The 16,178-nt window shown below is 40.0% G+C and overlaps 1 protein-coding gene across 1 annotated transcript; it reads right to left on the reverse strand.

Moving 5' to 3' along the window:
- Window positions 1-1,384: 1,384 nt before the first annotated feature.
- Window positions 1,385-14,792, reverse strand: LOC117542438 (transmembrane protein 125). Its single transcript, XM_034210099.1, is given in 4 exon segments — window positions 1,385-2,841; window positions 2,843-3,805; window positions 8,225-9,172; window positions 14,551-14,792. Coding segments are annotated over 2 exon segments (699 nt in total). The 5' UTR covers window positions 3,370-3,805; window positions 8,225-9,172; window positions 14,551-14,792; the 3' UTR covers window positions 1,385-2,669.
- Window positions 14,793-16,178: the final 1,386 nt, after the last annotated feature.

The raw sequence follows: 16,178 nt of genomic DNA on the forward strand, positions 1-16,178 counted from the left end.
CTTTGTGAGGAATTATAATGACCAGTTATCTGAGCCAATAATACATCTACTACATCAAAAGTGCTAGCAGGACCTTTTTCATCCCCAAGTGCACCCTCATAATTAAATGAAAAAGAAATATGTAAACCAAAAGTGCTTTGAGCTAAATGCAAATTGATCCAAATAGAAAAAATGAGCACCACTTTCTTTCACTGAAGTGCTTCAAGAATTCAAATTAACTGAATTATGCCTCATTAAAAACATACCAATATGACTTGATGTCAAATGTTGCTGCTGACCCTTACCCTGTTTCTTTTCTTAATGTTTCCCTTGATTTAGAACCATCTTGTCACAGAGTCCCACATTCCTGAAAGTAGGCCTATGTCACATTTTCACAAAATTGGTAGAAAAACAGCCTCCAAACTTTGTCAAAACTGGTTCAAACTAATGTTACTTTTACATTTCAAAGCTGTGCTAAGGACTTCTTTAGCCACAACGCGGCAAAAGATCAAGCGGACTGATTCGCAGTCTAATACCATTTTACTAATTTGTTAGAAAAAAACGTCATTAGGACACTTTTATGTCATCTTATTCATTTCAAGTCCATTTAAACTTGCCCTAGAATGCACCCAGGACAGTCAAAAGGAAAATAAAAGCCTACTGTAGCTAGTTAGCTGCTAGGGAGCTTGTATGAATTGGCTCACTAGCTAGTTAGCTTGTACTTTTGACCTTGCCTTGTCTTGCATGTGCCCAAGAGACTCTTTTGGGCATCTGTTGACCCAGGGCTTGGAACAACTGCCCTGAAGTTCCTATTGGACAGGGTCTGGAATGGACCTCGTACTCTTTAGTTTTCGAAAATGCCACTTTTTAAAAATAAATAATTAAATGACTCAGGAAATACATGTAGTTCCTCCTTTAATGAATGACTGTCCGCTGCTTGTGTTCTGCAGCGTGAATCTCGCTTTGTCATAAACATCTCTTTTTGAAATGATAAGCATTCACAATGACAAACTGTCTTTATGGGCCTCTGCCATTACTTGTGCATACAACACACATTGGCTTTTATATAAAGTACAGTTTCTGATAGAAGTCCAGAAGCTATTGTCCCTTTCAATCTGATTGGGTATCCAAACAATTCTGAGGAAAAAAGGGGATCATAAGCTTTCTTGGCATCCAGTTGGTGATGGCTATGGTGGTGTGTACACTGGAAGAGGTTTATGGCTAAAGATGTTGTTTACCAAAAAGGATAAATGGGAGCAAGATATTGGTGAATCTGAATGTCTTCAGCACAATGAATAACAATGTTACATTCAAAGTAGTAATTTGATTCAGTGTCCATTTTTTTGAAACATAGATTAAAGCAAGTTTGGGGAAAACAAGGTGCTGCAAGATTAACATTCCAGACTTTAATACAAAAAACATAAATAATCCATACATTCTTAAGTGCTGTGATATGTTATAATACAATCATGTTCTTGTGTAGGTTAAAGGCAGACAAATAAGCATGTATTATGTCTAATGATAATTAAACTTGAGCCTCACTGACAGATTCACCATCCTCAGATAATTCAAATTTGTCAGCTGAATATTTTCATATATATCGGAGTAATTGGTTGGTGCCAAAGTCACAAAGAATAATTATATATTTAAATATATTTTAGATTTCTTTATATATATATATATATATATATATATATAAATACTCACTCATTCTGAATATTCCAGTTTTATTTTAGCTTTCAGCTGCTGCTGTTATCTATTATCATACAATAATTGAGGTGATAGTGTTTGGGTGTGTGCAAAAGAAAATGTCTTGAACAAATACATGTGTATAGCATACAGAATATTAAATGTGCATTAGTTCAATTTGTATATGAACCTTCAACCATTTCCTTGAGTCAACTTTGAAAAAGTGCCCTTAGCTTTATCTTTGTAGTCTTAGAACTTTTTGTATGGACACCATTTGGGGAGAAAAGCTTATCCAAACCAAATGACCCATTACATTGAAGTCTACAGTCACACCACATGCCTTCGTTTTCAATTTCAGACTGCTGAACAAACCAGATAACAATAACATCAACAGACTTCTTTTCTGTTTGTGAACCAGCAATTCTCCCTTAAATGTGTTTGTATGTGCTTTTCATTTGACTGAATATCCCTAAATATCACGTCAAATATCAATGATTGTTTTTACGTTTTTTAAAACTTATTTTCCATGTTTTCCAACATGTTGGCATTTGTCCTAAGTGAGTGGAGTTTTTACAGAACATGAATACATTGCTGATTTAGAATGTCAGACTCACATGATAAATACATCTCAAAACATCTAAATGTGAACCTCAACACAAGTTGAGAAAAATCATCTGAATTGGGAGATTTCCAGCTTCACATCGAGCATAGCCATGCAGTCATTATTCTGTGTGTTATCCCTCAATCCTTTCTCTGGCTCTGTGAATGAGATTTGATTGCTTATTGCAAACTTTTTACCAATATGTATCAAAAAGTAAAACCTATATTGCCTCATATACAGTCTTATCGGCTAGTGACAAAGCTGAAGCATCTAAGGGATGAATCTTGTTTTGATTAGATGTCTTGTAATATTTGAGCAAGTCTGCTCTGATTTAGTTGGTGCTAAATGTTCTGATAAGAAGAGAAAAAGCGGCAAAATCGTCTTAGCGTGAGGTTATGTCTCATATGAGATTAGCCAGACTCGAGTTTGTTTCCCTGCGAGCGTGACGGTCCATGTGTCCAGAAACAGTGAAGATATTCAAGACCCGGTCCACAAACCTTTGTCCATGCCTTGTCCTCTCAAGCAGGATGACCACAACAGAGTATATTCCAACACCCACAACTGCAGCCCCCCCCTCCAGCTAGCAAAACTACTCCAGAAATGTACATGTCATTAAGAGCTTGACCAGGCTTCGGCATGTGATTAGCTAGGGCCAGGTGTAGTAGAACCCCTCCACAAATCAACAGTGACATCCCGGTAATCGATACCACAAGGAGGTCCGATAAGCCACCACTTTTCAGCATGTTAATCCTCTGCCGGCTTCGGATGCAATTCATGTCCTGCACGGCCGAGCTGAGCAGTTGTTTGAGCAGCACTCCTAGGGCGAGTAAGCAGAGGGCCGTGCCTGCGCCAAGCCGCCATTCGCTTGAGACACTGGTAGTGGTAGAGAGAAGGCCGACACCTCCCAGCCCGCACCCCAGGATTAGAAGTACAGCCACGAAGTAGCAGAGCAGAGACTTCCCAGGATCTCTGAACCACCACAGCTCCACCTGCTCGTCCAGGATGCTGTGCTGAATCCGAAGTGGGTCTGCTGGACTATTTAGCTCCAATTCAGAGCCACCCTGACCCCTCAGGGGGGAAAAATTGTCCAGTTCAGGCATCTTGATGCCACTCCCAGCCTGATAGAAAAAATCGCCACCACAACGGGTACAATAGAATCCCCTTGATTATAGCCTTCAGACCTTCAGTCCCTATTTCACTCACCAACAGCCATCACTAGTGTGTCAGGACCAGCTGGAAAAAGAAACAGCATTCAAATATTATCCGGAATGTCTGAAGTGTCTTGAGTTGGTGGGATATCTGCAGAGGAAATTAATGATATGCACAAAAACTATATCCTAAAACACTTCACTGAGCTCAGTGAATTGTAGTTGTATTCCTTCTGGCCTCTAGAGTTCAGGTCCTGTGCGGAGGTAAATCCTTGTAGCTCATTCTTACAGAGGTGGATCCAAATCCCCTTTGCAGCTTCAATGTCAAAGGCAGAGTCAAAATGTCCACAGACCTTCCAATCTGATTTTCCAGCTTAGCAGAAGACACCTGAAGAAGACAGATATAGATGTATCAAGGTTTGTGCAAAGTGTACATTTACTTTTCATATATTTTCAGAGTGATATTGCTGATCAGAGGCAGTGTAGGGACATGCCTCTGCTGTTATTCTACAAAATGCATTTTGGTTTGTTGCAGAGAAAGAGAAAAGTGTGTATTTCGGGTACAATGGGACACTTTTCTGATAGGGGTTGCTTAACTATCTAAGTTACATCAAAGTACACAGAGATCCATTGTTAGACATAGAGAGACTTGATACGCAAGTTGAATAGTTTAAGTTCCTAATGTGCTGTGTTGACGAATGAATTTAGACTAATATACGTAAAGCACATAAGGTGCAACAGATCATCTTACCACACAATACTTTGCAATACGTGTGATACATATTTATCAACCAAAGATGGACACACACACAGTTTCTTTGAATATCCATACCTGCTGTTTTGACTGTATAAAGAATGGGCTGTGCTGACACTGGCAACCTTTTCAATTTCTCATTATCACTATGCTAATGAGTTTCAACTGCAGAGGTGGCTGGATAAAACAAGCTTCAGCTTCTGATAGAATAAACAATGCTGATTTACGTGCATGTAAACACACACACACACACACACACACACACAATAGCTCAGTCAATGAAACTTCCCTTTTGAACTCTCAGTTACCTTGAATCCAGTTCATGTTCTTTTCACCCCGCTGTGTGTATTATCTGCACTGGCGTCTTTTTGGGTTTGTTTATGTTGTAACACGTGTGTTAAAGGCTCATTATACCTGCCCATTTCCTCATTTTCTAATATATGCAATGCTATTTTCCCTCATCTGTTCTATCAGTATTTACCTCACCTAAGCACATTTAGTTTCTACTGCAGTTTGTAACATCATCATACTTCCACAACACAATCATGTGAACATATCCAGAACACACACACACGCACACCCAAGGTTATGGCTTCTGACAGCTTGTCTTTTAAACCTGTCAGCGGCTTTATTTCCATCAAAGTCACTAGTGCGCGACACAAGCCCACTCGGCCAAACACAGGCAGTACTTACAGCATGTCCTCATCGGCCGTGGATTATGTTAACACATACACTGTTCTGCAACAAATAAGGATATCTCAACCCGAACGAGTAAGACATGAGCATTAGCCCTCATTTAGACTAGAATATCTTGTTGTTGTTTTGGGTTTACCTTTGGCACCTTTAGAAAGCCCTAAATATGATGTGACAGAATTAAAATGATATCAGATTGAATCAGCCTGTTAGGAAAAAGATGATACACTAACTACAAGATCACATTTCTTAAAAGTGTGGACAGGTATATTGCCATATACAAGGTGTGAAATGAGGAGTGAGGTAATTACTGCAGGAGAGGAGGGGTGCTTATTGGCGACATGCTGCTCTGGAAGCTTTTCACATCCTGTATGTGATGGATGACTGTGTGTGTGTGTGTGTGTGTGTGTGTGTGTGTGTGTGTGTGTGTGTGTGTGTGTGTGTGTGGTGTGTGTGTGTGTGTGTGTGTGTGTGTGTGTGTGTGTGTGTGTGTGTGTGTGCACGTGTGTGTGTGTGCGTGCGTGCATTTGGCAAGAGTGAACAGTTGTTAATGAGTAGTAAAAGCTGAAGTGCATGTGTGTGTTGGCACGTATATTAAAGCTGAAGTGCATGTGTGTGTTGGCACGTATATTTATTTTCTTATGACATGCTTGTGAATAGTTCACAAAGACAGAAATTAATCTGTGTGTGTGTGTGTGTGTGTGTGTGGGTATGTGTGCGCGTGCGTGTGTATGTGTGTGTGTGCGTGCATGTGTGTGCTTGTTGAGTCCCTAATTAATCCCAGCTGGTTTGGGCTCAGTGTCACTGACAGGTAGCACCATAGAAATAGCTCAGTAATTGAGGTGTGTGTCTGTATGTGTTTGTATCTGAGGTGGAGATGACAAAAACAGTATATGTGATACTCCACCTCTATCTACCTCTTTGTCTCATTAAAGTTGAAGATATCCCCTCCCTTCATGCAGTTAGAGTTTATGAAACATTGTCTGTCTCATTCGATAGCTCAAAGTAAAGTGAAGCGTGGACACAACAAGGTGATAGAGTGAGAGGCATTGCACGCAACAAAGATCATAAAATGAAATTGAACCGTTAACGACGCGAGAATATCTTAATCCGTGTTGTGCTACTCACACTCAAAGCTGCTGGTCTGTGTCTTCTTCTCCTCTTATATCACCTTTATGACCTCTAGACTCTGTCATATCGGTCGTATCATATTGGCCTCATAAATACGTATCTTTACAAAAACACAGACTCACTGCTTCACTCTCCACTGGCTTCCTTTTAAAGTAAACAGGTACCAACAATTTACCAAACTACACCTGATTATTTTCAAGGAACCAGTGTGTTTTGTATATCTGGAATTAAAGCCTCTAAAGGCCACCTTACACCTAAGAGAAAAAGAGGGCTTGAACAAAGAGGAAGTTGTTGTCTGGCAAAATGAAAAACTTGTGCAGATGGATAAGGCTTACGACAGGCCTCTGCTCTCAAATATTGTTCCCTATTTACAGCACTATACGATTCACCACACATCATAAGCATAACCTGACCTGTCTCGAGTTGATCTCCTATAGTTGTAAATAATATTTTAACAGACACATCTCTCAATTAACCTACACTATTGCAGTCAGTCCCCTACAGTTGTCCACCGAAACCCTCCTTTACATTATGTCTTACAATGAAACTTCACTTCTTAGCATCCAACAATATTTTAAACAAATTCATAAAATATGGATAATGTATTTCTAATCCGAATGTTACAAAGAATTAGATCAGAAACAGCATTACTGATGATCCACTTTATCCTTTTATTTGGCCCATTTAGGGAGTAAGGGAGTTCTTTGACACGTTTTTTTATACATAGACATTATATCTGAAAAAAATGCTAAATGTCTTTTTTTTAATTGACAGCCGTGATAAGTATATCCTGGACACTCAGCCCTGCAGCAGAAACTAAAATGACTGGAGACAGGCCAGTCAAAACATTATCTGTTATGCTAATGCATTAAGACTAATGATGAAAAATTCCATAGACAATCGAAAACCTCAGACATCTTTCTGTTTCTGCCTCTTCTGAGTTTTAAGCCTACAAGGTCACCAGAGGAGCTGTGCTTTGGAGTATAAAAGCACATTACTACACTCCAATTACCTGAGAAGCATTGGGACTCCGGTATTCCCTCCTCTGTTACGTATGTCAGCCTGCATAATTCATTTCACCAACCATTATTGTCTCCTTTTATAATTGCGTGGTTCTTTAAAAAATGGTCAGTCTGGCATTATATACAAATGAGCAAACTGGTCAGCAGATTAGGTTAGAAGATGGCAACAACAATCCCTGAAAATGTAGTAGCCAAAATCGTGCTTTCTGGAAACATTACAAGGATTGAGGTGGGATGTTTAGTCAAGAGAATGAATGACACATAGTCAATATGGGATCAGTCAGGGGAGGTGTAATGCCCAATGTTAAAGCTTAGATAAAGGGATGGATACAGAGATATTGAAGATCTAACAGGAGTCATTTTCATTTAATTTAATCGTTTATTTGAACCGGGACAATGCACATTAATGAACATTTTAAACAAAATAATGCTTTCAAATGTAAATGAGCCGGATTTTAGCTTTGAGCTCATTTCCATCCGTAGTCCCGTCACATACAACATTTAACCACATGTATTTCTGCTCTAGGGGAAGCCTTCTACTTCTTAGTGTCTTTTTTATGGCGCATTTCCACTACAGCGCTTTGGTTGCGTTTCCACTAGGCGTAGTTCCGGCTAGCGGGTACTTTTTCACAGTTTTCTGGCTCTCCAAAATCGAGGTTCTTTCCGGGCCAACAACCGGGTTGAGTATACTAAACTAGTGAGAGAATCGCTGGCAACTACAACAAAATGAACATATTTTACCGTGATTTAATTGTAATACACGTTTCAAAATCATGCCGAAGTAACAACATACTCTCCTCCAGCTTCTCCTTTTAAGTTCCCAGCTGAATGGAATTAGGACACCTGGGGGAGGCGGAGCCAGGGGCGGACCAGGTGTACCTGCGCAGCAGAGAGACAGAGAAGACAACAGAAAAGGGAGCACGTAACACAGGGCTAACAGCTAACGGCTGATGCTGGAATTGTGTTTCGCATTGAAGATGACGTCACGGCTCTGCCTACACTGCGTTACTATAGACTACCCCAGTTCCTAAACTATAATGGAAACGCAGCATAACGTGAGCCTGGCCTAACAAGGCCTAACGAGGCCTAGTCATACCGTACTAAGCCGAGCGAGGCCCTGCAGTGGAAAAGCGCCATAAGTGGCAAAGTATCCCTCTAATGCTTTGATATACCAGTAAAGATTGCACTAATTTGAAGTTTTTCTTACCGTACTGTATTCAGATGACAGAGGCCGGAGGAAGTGTGGGGCCCAGAATGAAACTTGAGAAACACTTTCGACTGGGAAGAAGACCTCCTTCAGTGTTTTCAATACTCTTGTAGTTTCCTCTTTTTTTACATGATGTTTGTAAGATTTAGAATGTTACCAATGTTTGCATCTTTTCTCGAAACAATAACAGGACAAGATATCTCTGCCAAATAATCAAAGCAAAAATATGTTAGGCACAATTTGGGGGCTGGCGACAAGGTCCTTCTGGTTCTGCTGCTGAATTTTCTGCTGTTTGTGTTTTTAGCAGAAGGCCTCCAGTTGGGCTGAAGGGGAGTCAACGGGAGACTGGGTGGTGTGTTGCTGTTGTGATAAAGCAATACTTCCTGTTTCGCCCCACATGCTCTCACACACACCCCTTCTCCTCTAGTCAGGCATTGATTCTCTTGGCGTCCCCACGGGCGAGGAGAGGGGTCAGGGTTGGCTCCATCTGTCTATGTGATGGGCATTGGTGCCAAGCGCCACAGGGGCTGGATGGAGAGGAAAGAAGGCTCGTATGGAGCGGGAGGGTAACGGATGTTTCTGAGCTGTTATCTGGGACTCTGAGCGGGGCAAAGGCTGAGGCTGAAGCCGGTCTTGGAGAGAGGGAAGGGGCTGAGGGACCGGGATAGGGATAAGGGGGTTAGAGTAGACGGGGTTGAGGATGGAGGGATGGCTTGGGGGTAGAGATTGTGCTGAGACTTCACTGCTGTTCTCGGGGTTACAAATATGGCTGGCAAAGGGAATTGATGCTGAATACGAATTTTCAGACAAGCTGAGCTTTCTTTCTTTTCTACAGTCACATTGGAAAGCAAAGGCAACCAGGGAGCCTCACTCTGTCCGGAAACAATGAAGAGACAATAGCCGAGTCAGTGTCACTGTCCTTGCACTGTCAGGATCACAATGGAAAACCTAAGATAGAAAGAGAAAAACAGTGACCTTCACATCAGCTACACATACTGCACTGTAAACTCGGCTCTATTGTTCACCTTAGCAGGGTGTTTCTACTTAGTCCTCCCTTGTTCTGCCAATGATTAACAGCCTATATCCCTCTGACAGCAACTACATGACTTTGTACCATTTTTTTAAATGCTTGATCTCTCGAAACAGATTTTCTTGTCTCAATTGCATGCCCAATCAAGACTATTGCCACTTGGATTTGGCAGCATGGCTTTAGAAATGGCAATATTTGTCTGTCTACCACTTTGATCTATGGTGATATCATTCAAAATCTATTGGATGGATTGCTATTACATTTTTATGCAGACATCCGGAGTATACTTTCTGTTGACTATTGTGATTCGCTGACAGATCTTGCCCCACCAGCGTACCAAAGTTTCAACCGAACAATGTAAACATATACTTATTGCTTGGTACAACATTTTGTGAATAATTATATATTCTACAGAGGGTGTAGAAAAATGACTGATGATTCCCTGACTTGTCTTTGAACACTACTGTGGTTTTAAGTGAAGTTTTTGGACCACTAAGGGATAATTAACCTCAATCTTGTGATCCTTCGACTCAGCAAGTGCCATAGGTTACAATTATTAAATACTTTATACTGTACTTTAAAATAATTCCATTCCCATCAGCAATAGCTGTTTTTTTTACTGGTAATAGCTAGATGTTTGCATTCTAACACATTCAACTAAAAATGTTTACTAAGACAAGCAGTATACCTACACCTGCATTGCCATTGTGATCAAATTAGTATGGTCACCAGCTTGGTTGTAGACTCTTGTTCCTCAACGGTAATTGACATTTATTTTTAACAGACCATTCCCGTTTCAATTCCCCCTTTAAACGCTCTAGCTTCTCTCAGATGGTGTACTCCATCCTTTCTGATCAAGCTCATTTCTCGGTATGCAGCACAGCATCAACCCGACCGGCATGACCTGCACCCCTGACACCTCATCCACAAAAACACATCTCCATCTGTTTACACTCAGATCCTCTCTTATCTCAAACCCTTCCAAACCTTCCTTATTTGTTCGACCATTTTCCTCTCTTCCTCCTATCTCACCCACAAAGCTCATTTTTATGGCTAACCTCTTATCTCTGCACCGTCTGCTCTGGTGTTTTGGCGCTGGAGTGGGAGATGTGTGCATGGGGTCAGGGGGATTACTTGTTTTTGCCACAGATCCCCTCTTGCTGCCTATTTCAAAGCCCCTATGGCATGCAAACCAAACCATATTTCTCTCAGAGATTGTGGTGTCATTATTTCCTCATTCTACCGGCCATTAATCAACAGCATTACAAATGTGCCGATTCATCCACTCGTAACATTCCTTAGTATTGTTTCCCCTCAACATAAAACAACACATATTAACAACATAGGCCCAGATAGTGAAAAACATGATTCATAAAAGTGCACAGCAATAAAACATTTTCAATCAGTTATGTAATATGGCATATGGCATTTCCCTCTTTTTAAATGGAGCTTCCTCCTATCAGTAATGCTGTAGCACATATTTTGGGAACAATTCAGCCCTTTTAGACCCCATTTACACGCAAACGCAAACAAAGTCTTCCGTTCACACGAGACCGCTCGGGAGTGCTGGAGACGCTGTAGTACATATGCCGGGCCTGTATATGGCGCTGTACTTCTGCCACAAAATACACCAAAAGCAGCGAAGAAGACCCCAGAGTATGGTTGCCCTTCTGTTTATGCCCCGCGGTGGATTTAGCAACATGTAGTTCATGTAATTCTTCATGTCCACTTGTTGCTGATGGTTGTGGTAGAGGAGCTGTAGATTTTTGCACTAACATCTGTAGCAGTGAGCAGCAGAGGAGGGGAGAGGTGGGGCTATGGCTTCATCGTTATCAGGTAATGATCGTATAGGGCGTACACACGGAGCTGTTTGGCCCCCCAGAGTGTTCCGTTTGCAGATCTATCCACCTTGGGACCCGTTATCGTTTGCGGGGTCCGTTTCCGCGTTTCTGTTATGGCCTCGTGTGAACGAACGGGCTATATGAAAGAGAAAAGTACCGGATACAACCATTTGCGTTCTCGTGTAAACAGCACCGTATAGAAGAAGAGCAAATGGGGCTCTTAAGTGCTGTGCCCAACTCAAAATGGCTTAAAATTGCTTGCAAAATTGGAGGAAATTAACTGAATGTTTTGCAATTCGACTAAGCTGTGTCTGTCCCTGCATCGAAGGACTGACTGTTGATTATTTAAAAAGAACCTCTGGGCAGCCAGTTGCTCTCTTCTGTCGTGCACAGCTGCAATATTAAAACCCTAATCAAATCACCAATTAACATGCTGGTCCCCCTCTGCTTCACTCCTGCTGACGATGGGAAAGAGGCTGCATTCTCTTCTCTTTTTCTTCAGTCTTTGTTTTTTTAACCCACCGTCCTTCCTCTTATGGGTTCAGAGGTGATATTCAGCATATTCTAATTTGATATTGGCTGTGCAGCGATAATGATTGTAATAAATGAGATGGCTGGCTCAATGTCTGGCTGTCTATCTTATTTGTTGACTAAGTGACATCTCTTCACTGCAGAAGAGCCAATTTATGGACAATCTGCACTATGTACATTCTCAAAATATTGAAGTGACTGTTATTTTGTATTGATTGTTGTGTTTTTATTTAGGTCTTAATGTGTGCACATGTAAAAATGTGTCTTTGACTGTGTATATATATATATAGATATATATATATATATATATATATATATATTTGCACACATATTTGTATATTTTATAAACATTTGTTTTTATATTCGGGATTGTGGCAAACAGTATTTCGATCTCTCTGTCTGTAGCCTACACACTAACTGGAAGAATGACAATAAAGTTGACTTTGACTTAGATTGAGAAACTGCTGATTTTCTTAAAATGTTGTATAGTCATTCATGTTCTGAATGATGCCTACTGACTTTGCTAATCCCCTGTTCCGGTTAACATTTTAGTACTTTTTGTGGACTTTCTTGTCGAGACAGGCCAATAAGCTTAGCTTATCATAAACACTGGAAACAGGGGAAACAGCTAGTTTGCCTGGGTCCAAAGGGAACAAAATCTGCCTACCAGGCTCCCCTTAGTAATTCACATTTTAGCTTAGCAACTAGTCCTGGCTAAGAAAAAGTCTTCCCAATCTACAAAACCAAGACTTTCCCATCACATTAGCCTCAGTTGTAGGCCACTTGGTTCTCCTGCTAGGTAGTAAATGTTAGCATGCTCACAAGTTTAGCTAAAATATTGACCATTATCAACATTATACCTGCTTTACATTAGCATAGCATTCTAAATGCCTGTTAGCATACTTATGTTAGCAGCAAAGAGGAGCCACACAAAGTGAATGAATGATTTGGATCAAAACAGCTTGAAGTTGAAAGTACTTGAAAGTACTTTTAGAGAGATGCACAAACATTTCTATGTATCCTTTAGCAACTGTAAGTATATTGAATTGGTTCATTTGAATTGATTATGCTTATAGGGGGAAACATTGTATGCGCACGGACAGAGGTGGACACGCAGTTCAGCTGCTATTGACAACACTCTAAATGCCGGACTCTGTATTTGCTGACTGTGAAACAAAACGCCTCGCAGGTATATTTAAAATTCTGTCTGGCACTCATGTCTGTCTGTCACACACACACACACACACACACACACACACACACACACACACACACACACACACACACACACACACACACACAACCACACACACACACACACACACACACACACACACACACACACACACCCACACACACACACACACACACACACACACACACACACACACACACACACACACACACACGCACGTGTGTTGGGCCTGACTTCTTTTTAAAGCTAAATCAAGGTGTTTTTCTAGTTATGAAACACACTAATTTAATACTGAAGCATATTATAATATTTGTCAAAAATATTGGCTTATTCAGCAAGTATTATGTTAGTCATAGTATGTTAAAGAAAGCAGGAAGAGTTATATTTTGTGGTATATTGCAGGATTTAAAAGTATTTAAAAACCAATCCTGAATTGGACTCTCATTTTAGAGTGTATGTCAAGATCAAAATCTTATGGTCCACCAAACACAAAACCAACACAAATTGAAAGCTTACTTGTAATTGCTATTAGTTTACGATCTGTAAACATATTTCATGCAGCTATAGAATGACTGCATACCCCTGTCATGATTCATCTATGGTATTTAGATTAATTACAACAAATCAATATGAGCAAAGTGGCACAGGAGGTCATGCATGGAGAGCATATTGATCCATTTCAATGGCAATAACTTGGATACAAAATCTACAACACTTCCTCTCTCCATGGTCTATGAATGTGTTCAGCAAAACTGACCTCAGAGCTCATGGCAGAAACCCTATGAATTAATCATCTACAGTGCTACACATTATTATGTGAACTTGACAACTGTGGGCAATGCCACTGGTGCAAAGGTTAGGGTTTAATACGATGTCAACACGTTTTACTTCCTAATTTGTTCGGCATAGCCCAACAGATGCATTGCTACTTCACTACTTTCAAGTTTCACCATGATTCTTATCATTCACTCTCTTAGAAGTTACAATTAAATCAATTGGGAAAATATATGTTATGACATTCATTATACAGTCGTGTCTGCTTATGTAGTACTTTATAAGGATGTAATATTCAGTTGCAGCGAAGAATATTACACAGTGAATGATCACTGAGTAAAACAGGGGTTTTGTGTATGACAATATTATCAATTGCCTATTTATTGTCTGAGCCTTAGCAAGTCCTAACAAACAGCATAGTGTGCTTTTCATCTCGAAACTTTGAAGGACTTTGAAATTGATGGAGTAGAACATAGGTAAAAATAAAACTTAACAAGAAAACTGATAAAAGGAAATTAAAATAAATTAAAATCTGTTATAAAATAAGAAAAGTATGTGTTTCCATTTGACTATAATTATAGAAGATAAAACAACAGAATGGAACCATCAGATACTTGGTAATGACATGATTTTAAAAGATAGTATGTCACAGTAACGTTTGATAACATTTTTAACGCAGCCAGCACATGATAATAAGTTTAGTAGATTCATTGTCGATTGTCAAATATAGGCTGCGTACATTCTTTCAAAAGGCTTATAACTTTACATGATATAATGTGATACGATATATTGTTACAATGGGAATTAAGGTAGGCTAGATCATTTGCATCTAAAAAATCCACCCATACATTTAAGCACAAATAAAGAAAAAAACATAAAAGGTGGTTAATGAGAAAAAGTTGTAATGGGGCAGTTCCTGTCTGTCTGTATTTAGTTGATCAGAAGCCTGTCTTACCTGCGCTCACACTCGGTCTCTTCTGTTCCGAGTCTGGCCCGTATATTTCTTCTTTTAATCCTTATTTCCCACCCCGCGTCCTGCACAAAGTCTCGCTACCACCAATCATTTTATGAATTCATGGCTTCGCCTTCAACCTTTTCGGATCAAAGTGTCCAGACAGAGTAATGCGATGGGAGCAGTAAGGTGCTTCCTGACTCCGCTCCTCTGAAGCCTTCCAGTCGCTTTGCCTCGCTGCCGGACGGACTTTCCCCGTTTAATGCAGGTGTGGCCGCGCACGGCGGATGTCCCTGTGGGAGGAGGCAGAGCGTCGGTGGATCGACGTCCCCGTGGGTAACCGCAGCACATGACACGGGAAGTGACAGCTCTGATAAATAAAAGCCTCACTGTGATTGTGAAATCAGCCGATGAGCTGCATGGGTTTTCTTTTTTTATACAGCAGACGTAGTTTAACCCATCCAGTATCCAGTGAAAACACCTATACCCATTATTGATTGATTCACATGGTATTCATAAGGTCACAATTGTTAAGAAATATACACGTGGTGTGTGTTTTCGTGCTATTCGTCACTTTACAGGCATTTATACTTTTCTCACTTTAACATGAAAGTTACCTCTTGACCTTGGAAACCATCTTAGCAAATCATCTCATTGCAGTGCTCTGTATATTCTGAATTTTCTGAGCACTTAAGTAGCTATTATTGTCAACTGGGCTCCAATTTTGATATTCATGTCTTTCTTTTTTTCAGTTTGTGTTTAACCTTTGTTTTTCAAACAAAACTAACAAGAACTGTGAAAAAATAAAATACCAATTATAAACTATTTTCTAAAGTCAACTTTAAACATGCCATAATAATATCTTCAACATTACCATTTCATTCTTATTTTGAAGAGATTTTACCATATTGCTTTGTAAGTATTGGACTGTATTTGACACTGCAATTAGCAATTAGTTTGTTGTTATTAATTTATCGCCTGATTGTTTTATAATCAGTTAATAGTGGAATAGAAAATAGAAATTGTGGAAAATGCCTGGCACAATTTCCTTACACCCTACCGTAGATGATGCCATTAAAATAGCTTCCAATGCCTGACCAGCTTTCCATAACCTAAATGTATTATGTTTACAAAGAAAAGCAGCTATCTCTCGATATAAATGCCTCCTTTCATCTGTTGATTCTTTCAGAACTGTCCTCCACCTCTCAGCAGGTTTGATATTTTCATCCTCACCATGGGCTACAATCCAAAATTAGATCAAGTGCTTCATTTGCAGTTAGTCACTTGCACATTGCGGTGTTACCACAGAGTGGCATGTGCAGACAGATAAGTCTTATTTATAGACCAAAGCAAATAAGAAGTGATCAGGAGTTGTTTTGTGTTGTGCATGAGATGTGAAGCTGGGACTGTAGCTGCTGGAAGCAAGAATTCTGCATGATTCTTTGTACTTCAGATGTATAGACCAAAAAGTCTAGCAGACACATAGTATATACAGTTTAAACTTTTAGAGAATAAATGCCTTCACAGTTAATTATTTCTTTAAATAGATAGCTCCCCTGTGGCGTAACACATTTATCATGGTTTCTCTGACACAATGGCTGTTATTGATTTCATTTTGTTTGGTTGTACTG

The sequence above is a fragment of the Gymnodraco acuticeps genome, unplaced genomic scaffold, assembly GCF_902827175.1.
Source record: "Gymnodraco acuticeps unplaced genomic scaffold, fGymAcu1.1, whole genome shotgun sequence".
In the NCBI taxonomy this organism is placed as follows: Eukaryota; Metazoa; Chordata; class Actinopteri; order Perciformes; family Bathydraconidae; genus Gymnodraco; species Gymnodraco acuticeps.